The sequence below is a fragment of the Syngnathus leptorhynchus genome, chromosome 2 (genome assembly GCF_054491065.1).
Source record: "Syngnathus leptorhynchus isolate UIUO chromosome 2, UIUO_Slep, whole genome shotgun sequence".
Classification (NCBI taxonomy): Eukaryota; Metazoa; Chordata; class Actinopteri; order Syngnathiformes; family Syngnathidae; genus Syngnathus; species Syngnathus leptorhynchus.
In genome coordinates, this window is record NC_141196.1 from 23,675,258 (window position 1) to 23,696,665 (window position 21,408).

General features: G+C 42.6%; 1 protein-coding gene across 5 annotated transcripts; it reads left to right on the top strand.

Moving 5' to 3' along the window:
- The first annotated feature begins 1,430 nt into the window (after positions 1-1,430).
- LOC147061319 (protocadherin-10-like) lies at positions 1,431-20,804 on the top strand. Of its 5 annotated transcripts, none has more exons than XM_085902574.1 (6): positions 1,431-4,273; positions 4,942-5,000; positions 6,397-6,503; positions 18,075-18,206; positions 18,290-18,410; positions 18,606-20,804. In XM_085902574.1, exons 1-5 carry the CDS (start codon positions 1,760-1,762, stop codon positions 18,382-18,384), a joined length of 2,907 nt encoding a protein of 968 aa, XP_085758700.1. In that variant the 5' UTR covers positions 1,431-1,759; the 3' UTR covers positions 18,385-18,410; positions 18,606-20,804. The 5 variants fall into 5 exon arrangements, with proteins under 5 accessions (XP_085758700.1, XP_085758692.1, XP_085758707.1 ...); XM_085902566.1 differs by having other exon boundaries at positions 20,619-20,804; XM_085902581.1 differs by having other exon boundaries at positions 20,653-20,804.
- Positions 20,805-21,408: the final 604 nt, after the last annotated feature.

Consider the following 21,408-nt stretch of genomic DNA (forward strand, 5'->3'; position numbering starts at 1 on the left):
TTCATGCGGCCCGCGAAGACAAATTTTGCATTGACTTTGTGTTACAAATTCCCTCACTTTAAAAGAATAGACATTGCTAGCAATTTTTATTATCATTTGTCCTTTTAAAATATTTGAATAATTTTTACTAATATCTGATTTCAAAACTAGTTATTCATCAGTTTGTTGTGGAGCGGCTACACTGTAGCCTATACAGGCCCTCCGAGTGAAACTATGTCTATGATGCGGCTCGTGACAAAAATGAGCTTAAGACCCCTGCTCTAAACACAGCTGTAATGAAGACGTTCTACTTTTTCTCAGAATTAGTCACCCTGAATTTCAATATGACAATGTGTTGTCCTTAAAGGGTTACAGGCAATTACACACACACACACACACACACACACACACACACACACACACACACACACACACACACACACACACACACACACACACACACACACACACACACACACACACACACACACACACACATACATACACGCTTAATATACGTTGCTTAAACTCATTCCATTTTGTCTTCTGCTGCTGCTAGGTTATTATTATTATTAGCCATCTATTCATTATCCGACCTGCTTATTCTCATGAAAGTCACGGCCATGCTGAAGCCGATCTCAGCTGATGTTATTATCCATCCATCCACTATCCATTTTCCGAACCGCTTTTCCTCACAAGGGTTGTGGGCGTGCTGGAGCCTATCCCTGTTGACTCTGGGAAATCGCCGGGGGACACCCTGAACTGGTCACCAGCCAATCACAGGTTATATATAGACAAAAAAAACATCCACGCGCACAATCACACCAACAGACAATTTGGAGTAGTCAATCGGCCTACCATGCATGCCTTTGTAATGTAGTGAAACCGGAGTAATCAGAGAAAACATACGCAGGCAAACTCCACATAGGAAGGCTGGAGCCAGAATCGAACCCACAAACTCTACACTGCTAACTATGCAGTCAACCACTGTGCTGTCACTAATATTATTATTATTATTATTAGTTATTTACAAACATTAATGTCCAAGGATTTTTAACAATATAAATAATTTGAAGTCGTACTGGAGATATATTCGTAATTTTGAAGGAATTATTTGTGTTCCTCTGATACTTGAAAGCGTTCCACAGTTGGATCAAGCGAGATGGGGGATAAATAAGTGGGCGGAATCATTATGGTCGATCAATACAAGCCAACAAATCGGGAGAATTCTCCGGGTGATTTACAACCGCAGTGGCCAGGGGGAGGCGCGACTGATGCGTGAGTGTTTGCTAGTGCATTAAGTGGGGGGGGGGGGGGATAGTTTAGTAAACGGCATCCGTAGCCTACAGAGCTGGCTGTAAAAGAACGCATTGAGGGAGCAGAATGCCAAGAAGAGACATGGAGCCAGAATACTAAAAGGACAAGTGAGCGACACACCACGCACGCATTGCGCCATTGTAGGAAATAACTCACTTTTTTTCTCGAGTGGATTCTTGATGTATGTATTTTTAACCCAGCCAATTTCCTGCCATCGCTCATCAGCCCCTGCGTTTTACTGGAATGCGCATTGTTTTTTCCGTTAAGATGCCTCAATTTTAAGAGAAACTCTTGGGATTTGCAAACATTTATCCGGCCGGCCCTATACATTTTTAGAAAGTGTGGTGCACCTTTTCCTCTGGGATGAAACGGGACATGGAAATGAACATTTTATCAACCTAAAGGTGGTAATAAGGTTTGCTATATTTTCCTGAAGTGCATTTTATTCTAACTCCTCCCGGCGATGATTGTGCTTTTTATTGCCCTGTGCATCGCCGATGGAGTGCTCGCCCAAATACGCTACTCTTTGCCCGAGGAGGCAGATCACGGCACCTTGGTGGGAAATATCGCCGAGGACTTGGGACTGGACCTTACCAAACTAACAACACGCCGTTTCCAAGTTGTGCCCAGCTCTCGAACACCTTACTTGGAAGTAAACGTAGAGAATGGCGTCCTGTTTGTTAACAAGAAAATAGACAGGGAGCAAATATGCAAGCAGAGCGCAAGCTGTCAGCTCAACATGGAGGTGTTCCTGGAGAACCCTTTGGAGCTTTTCCGAGTTGAGATAGAGGTGGTGGACATTAACGACCACCCACCCAGCTTCCCTGAAACGGACATAACGGTGGAAATCTCCGAAAGCGCTACTCCGGGTACGCGCTTCCCGTTGGAGAGCGCGTTCGACCAGGATGTGGGCACCAATTCTTTACGCACGTATGATATCACCACTAACAACTACTTTTACCTGGATGTGCAGACCCAAACAGATGGCAACAAATTCGCCGAGCTTGTGCTGGAGAAGCCGCTGGACAGAGAGCAGCAGGCGGCTCACAGGTACGTGCTGACAGCAGTGGACGGTGGCCAGCCACCCCGGACAGGCACCGCGCTGCTGGTGGTTAAAGTTCTGGACTCAAACGATAACGTGCCTGTATTTGAGCAGCCCGTTTACACCGTAACACTTTCAGAGAACGCGCCCTCGGGTACGCTAGTCATCCAACTGAATGCCACTGACATGGACGAGGGACTTAATGGCGAGATTGCCTATTCTTTTAGTAACCACAACTCCAACCACATAAAAGAACTTTTCAGCATCGACCAGCGTGCAGGGCGCATTGAGGTGCGCGGCGAGGTGGATTTTGAGGAAAGCAGTCTATATCAGATTTTTGTCCAAGCCAAGGATATGGGGCCAAACGCCGTGCCTGCGCATTGCAAGGTCCTCGTCACAGTCACAGACGTGAACGACAATGCACCAGAGATCACCTTCAGTACAGTCACGGAGTCTGTCAGCGAGAACGCAGCCCCCGGCACCGTCATTGCTTTGCTGAGCGTGACAGACTTGGACGCTGGGGAGAACGGACAAATTAACGTGGAAATCCTAGGCGAGGTGCCCTTCAACTTGAAATCATCATTTAGGAATTATTACACCATTGTGACTGATGGTTTGTTGAACAGGGAGCTTGCAGATTTCTATTCAGTGACTGTGGTTGCACGGGATAAAGGCTCGCCTTCTCTTGCCACCAGCAAACCCATTAAAGTCCAAGTGGCAGATGAGAATGATAATGCCCCCACATTCAAACAAGCCATATATGATGTATATGTGACAGAAAATAACGTGCCAGGAGCGTATATACACGCAGTGACTGCTTTGGATCCTGACATCGGGCAGAATGCACTCATCAGTTATTCCATATTAGAGTGTGAGATTCAGGGCATGTCAGTCAAAACCTATGTGTCAATAAATGAGGAGACAGGGTACTTATACGCGCTGAGGTCCTTTGATTACGAGCAACTAAACGATTTTACATTTGTGGTACAGGCAAAAGATGCAGGCACCCCAGAGCTTGTCACTAATGCCACTGTCAACGTTATCATTGTGGATCAGAATGACAATGCCCCCCTATGGTTAGCTCCTATGGGGAAGAACGGCACAGCAAAGGAGCCTCTACCTCGCTCGGCCGAGCCTGGTTACTTGGTGACACGCATCGTGGCAATGGATGCGGACGATGGGGAGAATGCCAGGCTTTCCTACAGCATCCAGAGGGGGAATGAGAACGGAATTTTCCGAATGGATTGGAGGACAGGTGAACTCCGGACAGCGCGGCGGGTGTCAGCTAAACGACACCATCATCAGTTATACGACCTGGTGATTGAGGTGAGAGACCATGGTCAGCCTCCGCTGTCCTGCAGTGCCAGCATATTTGTGATGCTGGTGGACAGTGTGGCTGAGGGTCGCGGCACCGGAGACGGAAGAGGCACCTCTAGAGCCAAAGAGAGCAGTCTGGACCTCAGGCGCATCCTCATCATCGCCTTGGTCTCTGTCTCCTTTATATTCCTTCTCGTCATGATTGTGCTGGCTGTGCGTTGCCAAAAGGAAAAAAAGCTCACCATTTACACCTGCCTGACCAGCAACTGCTGCCTGGGCTGCAGCTTCTGTTGCGCACGGCAAGGCCGTGTCCATAAAAAAAAGCTCAGCAAATCTGATATCATGCTGGTTCAAAGTGCTGTGAATATCACTAGGACAGGTATAGCTCAAGTCCCTGTGGAGGAGTCAGGCAGCTTTGGCTCACACCATCAAAATCAGAATTATTGTTACCAGGTATGTCTGCCTCCTGAGTCTGCCAAAACCGACCTCATGTTCCTAAAGCTGTGTAGTCCGTCGAGGAGCACGGAGAGCAACCAATACCCATGTGGAGCCATAGTCACAGGGTACACAGACCAGCAGCCTGACATCATCTCAAATGGCAGTATATTATCAAATGAGGTAAGAAACCCTCACACCCTTGTTGTGAGATCCCCGACCCATTAATAGAATGCCACCCTCTATGTCTCTGTTTGACATCATCTTAACTGATCATCATCTTATGCACCATAAGCTAACTACTTTCCTTCAACTCAGCGTTATGACAGTGTGTCAACAGGGCCTCATATACAGCTGCTCTTGTGTTAATACATACTACACTGTAATGTGTACAAATTCAAATTAATTTTCTGTAAACCGTTATTCATTTTGTGCTCATGCTGTGCTCGCTATTGTGAAAATTCCACAAGAACATACCATTAATGACTGTGCACACCGAGGCTATTGTGAAAATTTCATGAACAAAGCATTAATGACTGGCACACCAATGTACAACATAACTTACACTCTTGTTCCATATTCCAGTCACAATGTTATTGACTTATTCTGGCCCAATTTTTGTCTCGCCGTGTTTGTATGATACTTTATACTGGCAAAAATGAAAAACATTAATTACAACAAAAAAGTACACTCGCTTTTTGAGTCACAAATATCTTGGCTGCATGTAGTTCATTTCATAGCATAAGCTCAACATGGAGCTATTATGTCAGTTGAAGGTGTCACGTTCTACCCATTGTTTGTCATTTGATGCAATTTTACAATGCTACATGCAACATTTACCTTTGTTTCAGACCAAACAGCAACGAGCAGAGCTAAGCTACATGGTGGACAGACCAAGACACGTCAACAGGTAAATATAGAGAAAGACCTCCTGTACAGTATGTAGCTTTTCTTTTGTTCACTCTATGACATCCACCTGTAATGAAGTGCTCATGTACCGTAATTTTCGGACTATAAGTCGCCTTTTTTTTTTCATAGTTGACTTATACTCAGGAGCGACTTATATGTGATTTTTTTTCACAAATTTTCAAAATTCCAAAATCTGCGATGTAGTGAAACCGCGATAAACGAACTGCGATGTAGCAAGGGATTACTGTCATTTGAACTGCAAGTGACGTCACCGGTGCCGCGCGGCGGTTGTTTTCATAAAGGACAAAGGATTTGATCACAGGATGATGAAGATGACGAAGGGCCCCACGTTTGAAGGATTTAATGATTTGGAGTGACACAAGGTTTGAAAAACTTATTTATGTTATAGTTATTTGATATATTTTATTTCGTGTAGCAACTTGTATATGTTTTTATCGTTACAGTTCAGTAGTTGTTAGCTCGTTGAACTCTTGTTTTGTTAAATAAAGAGCCGTTTACCATACCCACGTCTTTCCTGGTACTTTGTTAACTCTACAATATAGTTATATCCTAGATCTGTGCGGTGCGCGCGCGGCGTTGTTGACATAAAGGACGAGGAATTTGATTGATGGATTTAATGATTAGGAATGACAGATGGTTTGATAATATTGTTGTTATATGATAGTTATTTGAAATAAACTTTATATATTGTTACATGGGTCTGTGGAATAATTAGAAATGCAACTTACAACGAGTCCGATGTCAGCGGCGCGGCGCATACGCGCCGCATACGCGCCGCATACGCGCCGCATACGCGCCGCATACGCGCCGCATACGCGCCGCATACGCGCCGCATACGCGCCGCATACGCGCCGCATACGCGCCGCATACGCGCCGCATACGCGCCGCATACATGGCATTGTTTACATAAAGGACGATCGATGGATTTAATGAATTGGAGTGACACAGATGGTTTGATAAACGTGTTATTTATGTAATACTTATTTGAATAACTCTGAATGTTACGTCAGGCCCATTCTCAGCTTCTCGTTTGTGTATATGTCACGTTACCATACCATATCGTTTAGCCTGTTGTTGCTGGTTCATGTCTGTTCTTGGTGTTGGATTTTGACAAATAAATTTGCCCCAAAAGTGCAATTTATACTCCGGTGCGACTTATATATGTTTTTTTTCACTTTATTGTGCGTTTTATGGCTGGTGCGACTTATACTCCGGAGCTTATAGTTCGAAAATTACGGTACTTGCCTTCAATTGCTGATAACTCTCATTACTACAATGGCACTCTGGATGATGAGATGGGATCAGATAGATTGCTGTTTAGAAACATTATGTTAATGGGACACCACAAAGTGAATTAACCTTCAGTCTGCCTACAGCTCGGCATTCCAGGAGGTGGATCTGGTCAGCTCCAAAGACAGCGGCCATGGAGACAGTGAGCAGGGAGACAGCGACCACGATGCCATGAATAGAGGCCTTTCCTCTGGTAGGAAAATATTTCTTCCTCCCTAATTTGATGTGTCACAAAAATTCACTGCTGTCATTTGCAAAATAGAGATTTTGCTAGCTTGGTGTAGACCGCACTTGATATTTTGCTGAGAAGCACGTGGCTTCTATTCATAGCGGGTCTAGCGACATATTGTGTTCGGAGCTGGTTAGAAAGGCAGTAATCAGGGCCAACAGCATCTCAGTTTAACCAACAATATTTTTTTAGTTCCTCACATGTAGACATTTGCAATTGCGATCGTGGCTAATGATTTTTGTCTAATTTGTCTCCTGTAAAAAGCAAGAAGTAACAGTGTCGCTCGAATGTGACTTTGCATATACACTAAAATGGGGAAATGGATTGTATTGTTCAGCGGTTATGTTTTGTTCTTATTTTTTTAACACCTTGCAAATAAATGTTTATGGGGAGGTGAGTCATGGGGCAGAGGAGAAAGACAATCTTGGTGCATATTAAAATAATGAAGCACATGACGCTGCAGTGCTTTTCCCAATTCAGTTTAGGACTATATAACCTTTGGTGTAAGCTACCTTTTTTCTGAAGGCATGTTGATTTAGGTTACAAACTGGTTGTTTGTAAATACGCAGCAAAGTTAATGATGCGCCTGCTCCCTGTGAGCTGGTGACTACTCGACTGAATGTGACGTGCCTTTTAATGAGGCTGCGTCAAATGCACACAGTAGTGAGCCTTCGCAAACAAAACAGTTGCTTCATTTGTTCATGAAGTTAATAATGCGGTCACCCTCCAAATGCTCTCAGTGGATACTTTCTACCAATTCTTTCTGACTCAATGGCCAGCTTTTTCATGTTTAAGAAGGAACCATTGGAGCCTCCTTTTTTTATTGGAATATTGCTGCTGTGACAATTTAATTTTCATCATGAGATGAATAAAGTCCAACCATAATTTCTCTCAGGATCAATAATGTATCTGTTGTAAAAGACAGAGATAAAACGTGAAATTAGGGAGAAATAAGAATAAGTTGGAGAGTTAGACAATGGGTGATGAAAGCAGAGCAGAAGAGGTGTGCTTTAAAACATGATTTAAATCAGAATCAGCTTTATTGGCCAAGTTTGTGTTGTGGAATTTGACTCCTGTTGATCTCAGCCTCTGTACATTTAAGTGACTTACAACATTCAGGTGACTAACAACATTTATTTGGCATGAACAGGATATTGTTGCCCAGTGATGTCTCTGAGACTCTATGAGTGGTGTGAGTTCATCAGAGCGACAGCCTGCGGAAATAAGCTATGTCTGTGTCTGCTAGTTTTGGCGTGCAGCGCTCTGTAACGCAGTCCAGAGAGGAGTAGTTCGAACAGACTGTGACCTGGGTGAGAAGGGTCTGTAGCGATGTTACTTGCACGTTTCCTAGTCCTGGACAGGTTCAAGTCTTGGTTAGATGGGAGGTTGGTAAATGATGATCTCTGTCTGTCTGCAAAAAAGCCCCTTAGTTATGTATGCTGATTTCCGATGTCTTCATTCAGCGGTAGGCTTTCTTTGGTTGTGACCCCCTTGCAGATAGAGCATATCACCATGTCTGGACCACACCATGTCATTGGGGTGCCAAAGTGCAGCTTTCTTGCTTTTCTCTCTCTCTCTCTCTCTCTCTCTCTCTCTCTCTCTCTCTCTCTCTCTCTCTCTCTCTCGCACACACAACACCATGCTATTTATGTTTTATTTAAGCAGCTTGTCGTCCTGTTTCCTGAGAATTAGCATTTTGAATGCCAGCCCATTCTGTTTAACAAAAGAGGAGCTCGCCACTCCATGTTTGTAAACTTGTACATCGAAACAGGACCCTGTTTCAAAAGACTAAATTTAGCAGTTTATTACAAATCAGTAACTCTTTGATCAAACATTATGACCCCAGACAATCCCTTCACACTAACCATTTTTAATTTGGTGTTCTATTGGTTATAAAGCATGACTGTCTAATAAGAAATGATTAATCATTTAAGCACTGCTGGTCATTATTGCAAAAAAAGTACCTATCATCACACAAAAGCCCCATACTGTATACAACATCCTCATCCTCATCATTACTTTCATTGAGCAAATACATTTCACAATAGTCAGACTATACAACTGAAAACTTTTATACTAATAAGAATGTTCAAAAAGAGTTGGCTGAATCGTAAAGTTTGTAAACGCCCGTGCGTGCGTATGTATACATCAAGAAAGTTGTATGAACAAAAAATTGTAGTGAAACACAATTTTGTTGACTTTTTGTCTTCTCTTTTAACATATTGCTTTAACTATACATTTATAGGAGAAGTGGGCAGCTCAGTGGCGCACTGGTTAGCACGTCCACCTCACAGTTAGGAGGGTGCGGGTTCGATTCCACCTCCGGCCCTCCCTGTGTGGAGTTTGCATGGTCTCCCCGAGCCCGTGTGGGTTTCCTCCGAGCACTCCGGTTTCCTCCCACATCCCAAAAACATGCATGGTAGGCCGATTGAAAACTCTAAATTGTCCCTAGTGCGAGTGCGGGTGGTTGTTCGTCTCTGTGTGCCCTGCGATTGGCTGGCAACCGGTTCAGGGTGTCCCACTGCCCGATGACCGCTGGGATAGGCTCCAGCATGTGCGCGACCCCCGTGGGGACAAAGCGGTACGGAAAATGGATGGATGGATTTATAGTGAATTGCAAATCAGTTTAAACAGCAACATTGTGCACTACACTTTCCCTGTGCACACTTAATTTAGTTTTTTTTTTTACATCATTGACACAATAAAGGAATCACATATTTTATGTGCAAATAACATTTGTTTTCATCTGGTGTACATGAAAAAGAAACATTTATTTGTATATGCATCGAAATAATTTATGACAAGATACGTCTGTGTTTTACTTGATACTGGAAACAAATACAAAGATCAATTGCCAGTGTTGGAGAGAGGCCAAAAACAATTACATTATGTTCATGCATAATGAAAACATAATGCAGAGATTTAGAAGGATGCAGAGATGGTTACTGAGTTCTAAGTCCATGCTTAACAAATGTATTAACCCAGCACTCAGGTTAAAGCAATGTTATTGAAGCAATATTTGAAACGATACAGAATTGGAGTTGTGAGTATTCATAATTTGAAGATGATTGAATCTCCTGCATACAGTATATTGTTGTAAATACTGAAATTGATCTTCTGAGTGAAAGGGCAAAGGTCTGCTGCAATTATTTGCCAACTTCCATTCTTGCATTACGGATAGGTATATCAATGTAGCCAATGTGAATTTCAGAAAAGCGCTTATCTACATTTTACAACCACTGACACGACCCCTCTTAACTTCATCGCCATCTCTCCTTGCTGCTAATACAAATTCTTCTCTCACGCTGCAGCCCACCTTATCACTGGGGTAGCAGCTCACTAATCAGTAATTCATTTTTCCAACCTCTGCATACCAATTACCAAATGAAGGTTATTATCAGGCCTTTGCTTTTCCGCCACAATGGGTACCATGTGGCATACTAAGATACTGTATTTGGAAAAATGAGGGTCAGCATGTCTCTTTTTTGCAGTCTTTGAATTGGACTCTGCTTGTACTGTGTGGGGAAACATGTTGACAATTCATACTCATTCCCTCACATAATAAATTCTTTTGTTGGCAACCAGTGCTTCCTAGCTTCTTCTGCCCTGAGAAAATAGTTGCAAAACTATTTAATTCTGAGATAAGGGCATCACCCTAAAGTTATATTCATCTTTCAAGTGCTGCAGCAATAATGGTTTCATCTTCCTGATTCGTTTCAAACTGCCTTTTCCATTTCTACCAAAATGTCAAGAAATATCAGCAAGGCTTTATCTAGCTAAGTGTCTGTGTGTGTGTGTGTGTGGGGGGGGGCATGCGCTTGCGTGTGTGTTTGTGTGACTACGTGTCATTCTTTGAGTATAAATGAAACAGAGCCAGCTCCCTACGCAGTGATCTATAAATCTATCGAATTCTATCTACCCAATTCTCTCTCTGTATGCATTCCATACACATATACATATACTATATACCTACACACACACACACACACACACACGCACACACACACACACGCAAACACACACACACATACACACACATACACTTATTGAGCAACATAGTTTCCTCCATTTGTCTCTGCCATATTAAACTGTAATGTGATGTTGTGATGGTAAGAGATTAATATTTAATAAGAAACCCTTCTTATTAGGAGCCTGGGCACTTTTCCAAGCTGTTACTGACGGCAAGCCAAATTAATCTGCTTTGTAACAAAGCAAATTCCCCCTTTGCTCACGACTCCTAACACACATACGACAACACTCACACATACACATGCACACTTACTGGGATGGCAGCGGTTTTAGTCTAATCAGACTGTATTTGAGGGGGATTAGCTGCAAATAGCTTGAACTGTACAGTTCAGATTTTTGCCACAAACAGGGACTCAGACACAAATACAAGCCAAGCGGATTTAGACTCAGAAAATAAAATGCATACACGGCCTGAAAACATATGGAGCAATGAAAACAATTCTGTATATACCGTATCGGCCCGAATATAAGACGACCCTGATTATATGACGACCCCCTCTTTTTCAAGACTCAAATTTGAAAAAAATACTTTTTGAACACATTTAAATTTTATACAGAAAATAATTACAGTACATCTGAAACAAATGATTATAACAATATATTTGAGAGAAAAAGTATGTTATTTTGACAAATTGTTACAAATGATCAGTGTATCTTGAAAATTAAATATGAATGGGGAACAATGATCGGCCGTCATTTATGCAGCGTCATTTAGGCACGGTAGACACCAAAAAATGATCAGCGTTCACTTCACAAAATATATAGCAGAATTGTGCGCAGTTCAAATGCTGTCAACTCACCCAAAAATTCGTCCGTGCAACTCGGGTGAAATGATTTATTTTGTTGTATGTTCGTTACAGATATAAAATATGTCACACTTGACACACAGTTTTAAAAAGTGTTTTAAAACATGTTGACTTTGTTTTTTGCAGCAATCAAATTGAACTTATTTACATTCGACTTGAGCAAAGTACCCTCTCCCCAACAGTCTCAGAGCGGACCTCACAGTGACTACCAAGTCACAGAAAAATGTAAAATATATTGTTCTTTTATTTGGAAAGTTTTGCTTTTTATGTGCACGTGCTGACAATACTACAAGCAAGGGCTTCCACTTGTGCCTGAAGAATTGCTATTAGTTATATATTCAGCTATATTTAATGACCCTCTCGCAACAAAAAAGAGAATAGCAATATTCACATTTTGTGTACGGTTATCAGGTCTGATTTGGCCTGATAATATTGAATAGAAATCTACCGTTTCATATTCTGTAGTATCTATTGGGTGTATGAAAGTTAGGGTTAGTCTTCACTGCATCATTTTACATCACTGTCAATGTTATACTTCCCACTTATATTTCTGGGAATTCTAACCAGTCATGGCTAAAATGAGCTCCCAGTGGGTACACAAAATAAATTTTACCTTCACAGCAATTAATCAAAATAGGACAATATGCTTTCTTTGATTTCATTACATATACGATGGTCAATGTTGAGGTTACCATGTTGGCTTGCCCCTCTGCAAGTGTTCCCATTTTTCATGTGGCTCATTTGCAAAATTAATACCCCACCCCTAGTACCGTATTTTTCGGACTGAGTCGCGTTTTTTTCATAGTTTGGGGTGGGGGGGGGCAACTTATATGTGAAATTATTCACACATTTTTACTTGATCATTAACACATTACTTACTAGTGTAGTTGATCACTTCACATGTTATTTTCACATTAAACCGTGAGGGCGCACTATGTCTGTGGAAACTCCTGGGGGTTTAAGATCAGGGGATGTTTGGTGGTTCTCATTATCAAAATCCATAATATTTGTATATATATATCTCCATATACACTGCTCAAAAAAATTAAAGGAACACTTTGAAAACACATCAGATTTCAATGGTGAAAAAAAAGTTGGATATCTATACTGATATGGACAGTTTAATGTCTCAGGAACAAAAGGATGCCACATCTTTTGATGGAAATAAAAGTTTTCAGCCTACAGAGGGCTCAGTATATAGACACCCCAAAAATCAAAGTGAAAAAATGATGTGGCAGGCTCGTCCATTTTGCCTAAATTCAATTTCTGCAATTCAAAACTCTTTTCAATATCTTGTGTAGCTCCCACATGCTTGTATGCATGCTTGACAACTTCGCGGCATGCTCCTAATGAGACGACGGATGGTGTCTTGTGGGATGTCCTCCCAGATCTAAGGGCATCGGTGAGCTCCTGCAAAGTCTAACGAGCAACCTGGCGGCGTCTGATGGACCGAAACATGATGTCCCAAAGGTGTTCTATCAGGTTTAGATCAGCTGATCGTGAGGGCCCTTCAATTGTGTCAATTCCTTCATGCTCCAGATACTGTCTGCATACTCTTGCCACATGAGGCCAGGAATGACGTGGATCAGGAGGAACCCAGGACCTACTGCACCAGCGTAGGGTCTGACCATGGGTGCAAGGATTTCATCCCAATACCTTATGGCAGTCAAACTGCCGTTCTCTAGCCTGTAGAGGTCTGTTCGTCCCTCCATGGAAATGCCTCTCCAGACCATCACTGACCCACCACCGAACCGGTCATGCTGAATGATGTTGCAGGCAGCATAGCGCTCTCCTTGGCTTCTCCAGACCCTTTCACGTCTATCACAGGTGCTCAGGGTAAACCTGCTCTCATCTGTGAAAAGCACAGGGCGCCAGTGGCGGACTTGCCAATTCTGGTGTTCTATGGCAAATGCCAATCGAGCTCCACGGTGCTGAGTAGTGAGCACAGGGCACACTACAGGACGTCGTGCCGAGGCCACCCTCGTGAAGTCTGTTTCGGACTGTTTGGGCAAAAGCATTCACACCAGTAGCCTGCTGAAGGTCATTCTGTAGGGCTCGGGCAGTGCTCAACCTGTTCCTCCTTGCACAAAGCAGCGGATATCGGTCCTGCTGATGGGATGAGGACCGTCTACGGCCCTGTGCAGCTCTCCTAGAGTAACTGCCTGTCTCCTGGAATCTCCTCCATGCTCTGGAGATTGTACTGGGAGACACATCAAATGTTCTTGCAACAGCACGCATGGATGTGTCATTCTGGAGGAGTTGGACAATCTGCGCAACTTCAGGAGGGTTAAGAAATCGCCTCATGCTTCCAGTCGTGATAATGACTCTTGCAAAAGCCAACACTTGTGGAAAAACTGTTAAAAAAAAGATCAAGAGGGAGGAGCTTGAAATGGCCTCCACCTGCAAAACCAGTCCTGTTTTGGGGACCATCTCGTTGTTGGCCCTTTAGTGTACCTGTTGTTCATTCCATCAACACCAATGCAGCTGAAAGTGATTAACAACCCCCTTCTGCCACGTGACTGACCAGAACCTTATCAGAAAAGTGTAATTGAATTCATGCCATACCCTGATAAAAAAATGGTTCCTTTATTTTTTTTTAGCGGTGTAGTTTATATCTTGTTATATGGGGCTGCGGAATAATTTGAACTGCAACTCACGATGAGTCAGACGTCAGCGGCGCGCCGCACACACGGCGTTGTTTACAGAAAGGATGAAGAATTCGATCGACAGGCCCGTTCTCAGCTCCTCGTTTGTGTTTATGTCACATTAGCATACCGTATCGTTTAGCCTGTTGTTGCTGGTTCATGTCTGTTCTTGGTGTTGGATACATTTCTCCCAAAATGCGACTAAAACTCCGGTGCCACTTATATACGTTTTTCTTCCTCTTTATTGTGCATTTTATAGCTGCTGCGACTTGTACTCCGGAGCGACTTTTAGTCCGAAAAATATGGTACATGCGAAATGTGTGCGTCTGTGTGTGATAATACACATGCAAGTGTGATGTGTGTGTGTGTGTGTGTGTGTGTGTGTGTGTGTGTGTGTGTGTGTGTGTGTGAGTCTGTGTGTGCATGAATTTGTGTGTGGGAAGGGGGGTGTTGAACTACATTCTATTTTTATGGACAAAAGTTAAACATGTGGCATAGAGAATTTAAGTTACTTTTGTAAATCCTTCATGTGAATATGAATACACTGATTTGAGACAATTTTGTGAATCCTCAATTTTGTAATTTTTGTAGTACATTTGGTCTTTCATCGTAAGTCAAAATATATATATGTTTTTTAAACAAAAATGGTACTTTCCACGGGTTTTAATTATATTTGAACATTAAAACATGTTTTTTTTTTTTTAAATGCATATTTGAACGAACAAAGGTTTCCAAGCCTGGCTCCACCATGCTGCGAATACAAGTGTTGAAACTGTCTGATTGCTGTCACCTCCCCCTGCTTGCTTGCTTGCCAGGGTTTTATGTTATCATAACAATCTATGAAAGAAAAGGAAATACTCAGTTGAACCTGATTATTTGAGCTACTATCAAGTACATCTAACGTGCACACAGTTCTTTTTCAGATTAATGTGCGGGTGTAGTCTCTGAAGGTCTCAAATTTCTTCTGCGGGTGGGTTTGACCACAATAATGGAGAAATAGAAAGCTCTAATGTGAGGAATCAAAGAGCATGATGTATCAGCACACCTTGTGAAACCCTTGTGGAAAACTACCATTTCTGATACGTTTAATTCTTTGTTAACACTCCTTATAACCCACACTCCTTAGGGGTGTCCAAACGTTTTTTAGTGAGTTTTTTCTAGTTTTTTTTCTCAGCCACTGTCACCGACCTGGGTGTGATACTGGACTCTCAACTCAACCTAGAGTCACACATAAAACACATCTGCAAAACCTCCTTCTTCCACCTCAGGAACATTTCCAAACTCCGCCCCACACTTACCCTGACAGATGCTGAGAAACTTGTCCACGCCTTTGTCTCCTCCAGGCTAGACTACTGTAACGCACTCCTCATCGGGATCCCTAGCAAGAGCCTCCAGAGGCTCCAGTACATCCAAAACTGCGCTGCTAGGATCCTGATGAGTGTGCAGAAAAGCGACCACATCACACCCATCCTCCGTTCTCTGCGCTGGCTCCCCATCAAATTTCGAATAAATTATAAGATCGCCCTCCTCACTACCAGTGCATCCTCGGACATGCTCCCCCATACTTCAAAGAACTCCTTGCCCCCAAATCTGCCACCCGAAACCTCTGCTCATCCAATTCTCACCTTCTCCATGTCCCCAACACCAAGCTGCGCACCATGGGCGACCGGGCCTTCTGCCATGCAGCCCCCACACTGTGGAACTCCCTCCCCGACCACCTAAGAGCACCTCTTTCAAAACCGGACTTAAAACTCACCTCTTTACTTTGGCATTTCTGTAATTCCTGTTTTTATATCCTGGTTGTCGTCCAGTTGTTTTATACTTGTCCTTGCTTTTTATTCTTGTTTTTACTTGCCATGTAGCACTTTGAGATTCCTCCGAATATAAAGTGCGTTATAAATATAATTTATTATTATTATTAGTGAGGGCCAAATAAAGAAAAATAAGCAAAGGGCACTTGAGATGACATACTGACACATGAATACTGTGTATTTCTAACTCACATATAATGTAGAATATAATGTAAGAACATGCTGTCCATTGGATTGAAGGATGGCTGACATGTCAGGAGAAAATTTGGTGGTTGAGTCACAAAGGACTTCACAGAGATGGCTATCAGTCATTCTGGTTCTCAGTCTGCTTTTGTTCTGATTTAACAGAGAAAATGTTTGTTCACATATGTATGTCGAGCCAAAAAGGCTCATCATTCTTTTTGCGTGGCGTCTCATCAGAGGAAGCTTGGCATTGTCCAAACTCTGATAGAATTCGGGGAGGGGGAGAAGCTGATGCGGACTCTTCAGAGAATCATCACATTGAATTTCAATCAGCTCTACCTGCAGACTCTCTTCCACTTCTTCTGCATTCACCAGGAAGGGGGTTGAGAACAGCTTGATTTGATTTTCAATGGCAGAAAATTCTTGGAAACGCTGGTTGAATGAGAGAGGCAATCACAGACACATATTTCTCCTTTTTAGCAGAAAGGTCGGCGTTTTGAAAAGCAGACTTGATTTCAGACAGCGCAGGGAAGTGTACAGCATTAAAGCCTCGTAGTTGTGTCTCAAACAGGTGGAGCTTTACGCAGAAGGCTTTCATGTGCGCATGCAGGTGTGGCGCCAGCTCTTCTTTGCCTTGTAGGTTCTTGTTCAGTGTATTCAGATGATGCGTAAGATCAACTAAAAATGCCAGGTCGGCCAGCCACAGAGGGTCACTTACCTCATGAAGAGGTCGGCCCTTCTCTTTTAAAAACTGGTCGATTTCTGATCTCAGCGAAAAAAAAACCCGCTGCAGCACAGAGCCGCGGCTGAGCCAGCGCACATCAGAGTGGTAGAGTACATCCCTGTATTCAGCATCCACATCAGATAAGAAAGCCTGAAATTCTCTGTGGTACAGTCATCACATCGCCCAGCTGGACAGTCTTGGCACACAGTGCCTCTTGGTGGATTATACAGTGCATCCTAACAGCCTCACCTCCGCTCTCTTTTACCTTGGCGCAGACCAACGATGCCATTCCTTCGCGCTCGCCAGTCATGGCCGGAGCTCCGTCCATTGTTACTTCACAGAGCTTGTCCCATTTAAGCCCCATCTTTTCATTTGCCTCTGACACAGCTTCAAAAATATCTTTTCCCGTCATTGTGCCTTTTAGGCTCATCATATCAAGTAGCTCCTCCGTAAACCAAAAATTATCATCTACTCCCCGCAAAAACATTAACGGTTGCTGTGGCATCTGTGCTCTCATTGCATGCTATTGACTAAAAATCGAAAGCACAAGCCTTGTCTCTCAGCTGAAGTTTCACGTTAGCTGACAAGTCCTCGATACTCCGCACCACTGTGTTTCTGGATAAGCTCACATTGTTGAAATCCGGCACTTTTTCAGGGCACATTTCTTCTGTGACTTTGATGAGGCACTGCTTTATGAAATCACCGTCTGAAAACGGTTTGCCGTGCTGAGCAATAAGTTTAGCGACTTCATAACTTGCTCTTGTTGAGTTTTCCTGTGTTTTGTTGGCATGAAAATAAACTGCTGTTGAGCTTGCAGGCTAGCTGCCATTTGCTTAACTTTCTGTGCTCGTTCAGCACCGGTGTACGATGTGTAGCTCTGACGTTTGGTCTCATAGTGCCGACGGACATTACACTCTTTCATCACAGCAACATCTTCATTACAAATCAAACAGACACACTTTCCGTTGATTTCTTTGAAGAAATACTCATTTTCCCACCGTGTTTGAAATTTTCTACACTCACTTGCCATTTGGCGTTTCTTCGGTGCAGCCATTTCTGGGGACTCGCGGTAAAAGTTTTTCTTCGCTTGATTTCGTTTGTGTGGCGGGCTCCATCTAATGTTGAAACTGAGAAGTGCAACAGAGTGTAGCTCAAGCTTCTTGTGCGGGCCATATCAATTATGTTTCCAGAATTTGCTGCGGGCCAATAAAAACTGGACCGCGGGCCGCAATTTGCCCATTGCCCACAATATGGCCATAGTTTGGACACCACTGTTATAACCCATGACCTAATTCACATATTTGTATTCCTATTCCACACACTCTCCTTCTATACAGGCACGGATCTGTTCTCTAACTGCACAGAGGAGTGCAAGTCTCTGGGCCACTCTGATCGGTGCTGGATGCCAAGCTTCATGCCCACTGATAGGCGGCAGGGTCCAGACTACCGCAGTAATCTCCATGTGCCCGGTATGGACTCAGTTCCCGACACAGAGGTACTTCAAAGCTCTGAGCAAATTGCCAATAAGTCATTCTCCACATTTGGCAAACAGACACCTGTCAGTCACCAATACAAATATCTTTACCATCACCACCATCATGGCACTCTAGAGAGAAAAGTGTTGGAGTAATTTCTGCCTATCTCTAAATCACCTAATACCTCAGGATATACAAGTAAGTAAGTTTTCTGTGGCCTGCCTTATACTTTCTGATCTGGCCATCTAATTAGGGGGAAAATTCTCATTCAATTTTCTCCCAGAATTGGCTGGTGGAAAGGAGCGTGAAATTAATTTCAGATCTGACCCATGTTCTTGCTTACTGTCAAAATGATTAACTAACTCTTTCCTCCTTCAAAACTCTCTCTGTTAGCTCCCATTGTAATGATGTCGTCCTCTTTCACCTTTCGAATCCATCCTACAAAACGTACTGTAAGGCTGCTCTTTTCTACTGTCTCCTACGAGAAAATGGCTGCAGTAAGACATTCAGAAAGCTCAGAAAGCCATATGGGGGAAAAAAATCCTGTTTAAAAATTGTTGAAGAATCTCATTGTCATTCAGTGATCGTCTCTGGAGCTAAGATTAAAAAAAAACATATGATGACTGAAGGGAGGGAAAAAAAGCTAGGCAACTGCCACGTTTCCTATGGAATTGCTGTTTCTAAACTATTATTCAAAGGCCACAAAGAAATACAGCCTCAATCACTAGAATTGATGATAAAGCATAATTATAGTTTTGTCTAGCAGCGACTGAAGAGCAGCCCCCCTCTCTCATCAGCAGTCACAGCTAGCTGGAATTATCAAACTGTCTGAACCTTTACTGCTTTCCCAGTACTATCATTTAAAAACAACAGCATGCTGTTAAGAACACCAGGGAAATGTGTTCTTGTTTCCTTTTAATTAACGCTGCAGCCACGATCGATACCTTCCCTACTGTTTTTCAGTCATGATCAAACATGTAAATAAATAAATAAATAAATAAATAAATAAATAAATAAACAAACAAACAAACAAACAGACAACATTCTTTTTTCCCAGCTGTATAAGTACATGCAGTAAAATCTCACCTATTCCCGGCTCTCTTTTTATCTATTCCTATTGTTTTGTATCGAACCTATCCTCAGCTATTCACATGCTCTCCATAACATCCTAAAATGGTACAAGATGGTAAAAAAATCCTGGCTAATGGTGTTAATGATTGAGTTTTGCAATGATACATCTTGGCCTCCTCTGTGAGCCATTAGTTTTAAGAGTAATGTTGTTTGATTTGATGCCACGGATGCTTTTGTGTCATAACTTGACCTTAAGTAAAGTTAGAAGCAAACTATACCATAATTTAAGTACAATCTTGGACATCACGTGTTTTATCCACACCATCTACTGCAAAAAAAACATAACAATTCCTAGAAAAAGATGTATTGAACGACTTTGGCACTATGTTATCAAAAGACTAGAATAAAATGCCATTCGCTGGAAATAAAAATATTATTTTGGCAATTATTAGAAAGAGGTTTTTGTAAGAATATAACAGAATATACAGTAGCAAGACACTAAAACAGTGTTGTGTGCTTCAATTTAATGCCTTATAATTTTATGTACATTTCTCCTCAATTATGTACATATATGTACATTTTATATAGGAAACATGCCGCTACTCATTTCCCTCTCAAACTAGATCACGGGAGCCCTTATGCAAATGAATGCGACGATGGCAAAGTGGGTGGTTGGCGTGGTTAAGAGGCAACACCAGTCGCTGAGTGGGGAGGGGGTAGGGAAAAAGAGGAGTGGAGGAAGGGATAGAATGATGATAACAAGAGAATGAATCCCGCTAATCTGATCAAGTCAGTAATACACAAACTCCTTTGTCCTGGGATATGCAGGCCTAGGCCTGGTTTTGGCCAAGGGTGGGGTAAGCAGGCTCAAAGTGGGATGATAGCCAGAGCATGGAGATTACCATCATGAAACTCAGACATGGAGACGGGGGTTGGAAGAAGGGAAGGGGACTTTTTTAACTTTGAGTCGAGTCGCATTCTTTTGTTGATGTCCTAAATAAAGTGGCCATGCAATTCTAACCAGTCACTCAACTCTAAACGGAGACCCCCACCCCACTCCCTTGCCCACACCATTCACATGGCATATTATCCATGAACCATTTCACTAGAATTGAAATAGCCCAGCTGAGGATCAAGAATGTGAGACGTCCTATCACTTATTCCGCAAAAGGGCTGTGTGAACGAGGCCATAACTAAGTATTATATTCCTTTTTTTGTTGTACTGAAGGAATGGGGTTAAGAAACAAAAAATCCCAACCCCCACCCCACGCCGCACACACTCAAAAAGCACAAAGCTCACCAGAACTTGTTTTTTTTTTTTTTTGCTTCTTCTAGAGAGGAAAATGTTTCCCTATTTCATTTCGAATAGACATGCCGGAGACTGCATGAATTTGCACAATCATCCCCTCAACAATGAAGACTGTCCTGTTCAAGAAGAAAAATAACCGAAATGCATACACACACACACACACACACACACACACACACACACACACACACACACACACACATGCACGCAGATTCATACATGGTTGACTAAACAAGCGTCTCATCCTCTGCGACCACTGGAATTCATTGAATAAAAGGCCTGAGGTGAAGGAACTCCACCCTTTTGCTTTAGAAGACGTGAAGGAGGGGAGACATGTGGAATGAATGGCTGCAGGTAGGTAGACGAATGGCCCGAGTGGGAGGACCTCATTGTCTCAGCAGGACTGAGAAATTGAAAATAAACAAAGGATGGACTGATGACTACAGTGAAGGGATGAAAATTAAACTTAAGCATTGATGAATATCTTTGAGGAAACTCAAATCAGACATTAACAGACTCAAGGACAGCCACCAATGAGCCCTTTAGGCAATTCTACTCAGAGACGCCAAACTGTACAGGAGATTGCTTGTGTGTTTCCAAATGTAAAGCCATTGTTTTCTAATTTTCTATTCCGTTTTTGTGGTCAGCCGTTTCTTTTCTAATTTGTTTAAACTTTGTTTGCGAGACAAAATGACAATGTTTTTCATGTTTTTATCAAGTTCTTGAATTTTTTTGTATCTCTTAAGGTTTGTTTTTGCAAGAGCTGACTTTCAGCGAGGACCTGAAAGTCATAGAAATTGGATGTATGTTTTTCAC

Bases quoted from the DNA above. Each gene is read 5' to 3' on its own strand.
- LOC147061319 (XM_085902574.1), top strand. From the start codon at position 1,760: ATGATTGTGCTTTTTATTGCCCTGTGCATCGCCGATGGAGTGCTCGCC. The intron at 5,001-6,396 runs GTAAATATAGAG...GTCTGCCTACAG, and splicing joins AGACCAAGACACGTCAACAG to CTCGGCATTCCAGGAGGTGG. The intron at 6,504-18,074 runs GTAGGAAAATAT...CCTTCTATACAG, and splicing joins GAATAGAGGCCTTTCCTCTG to GCACGGATCTGTTCTCTAAC.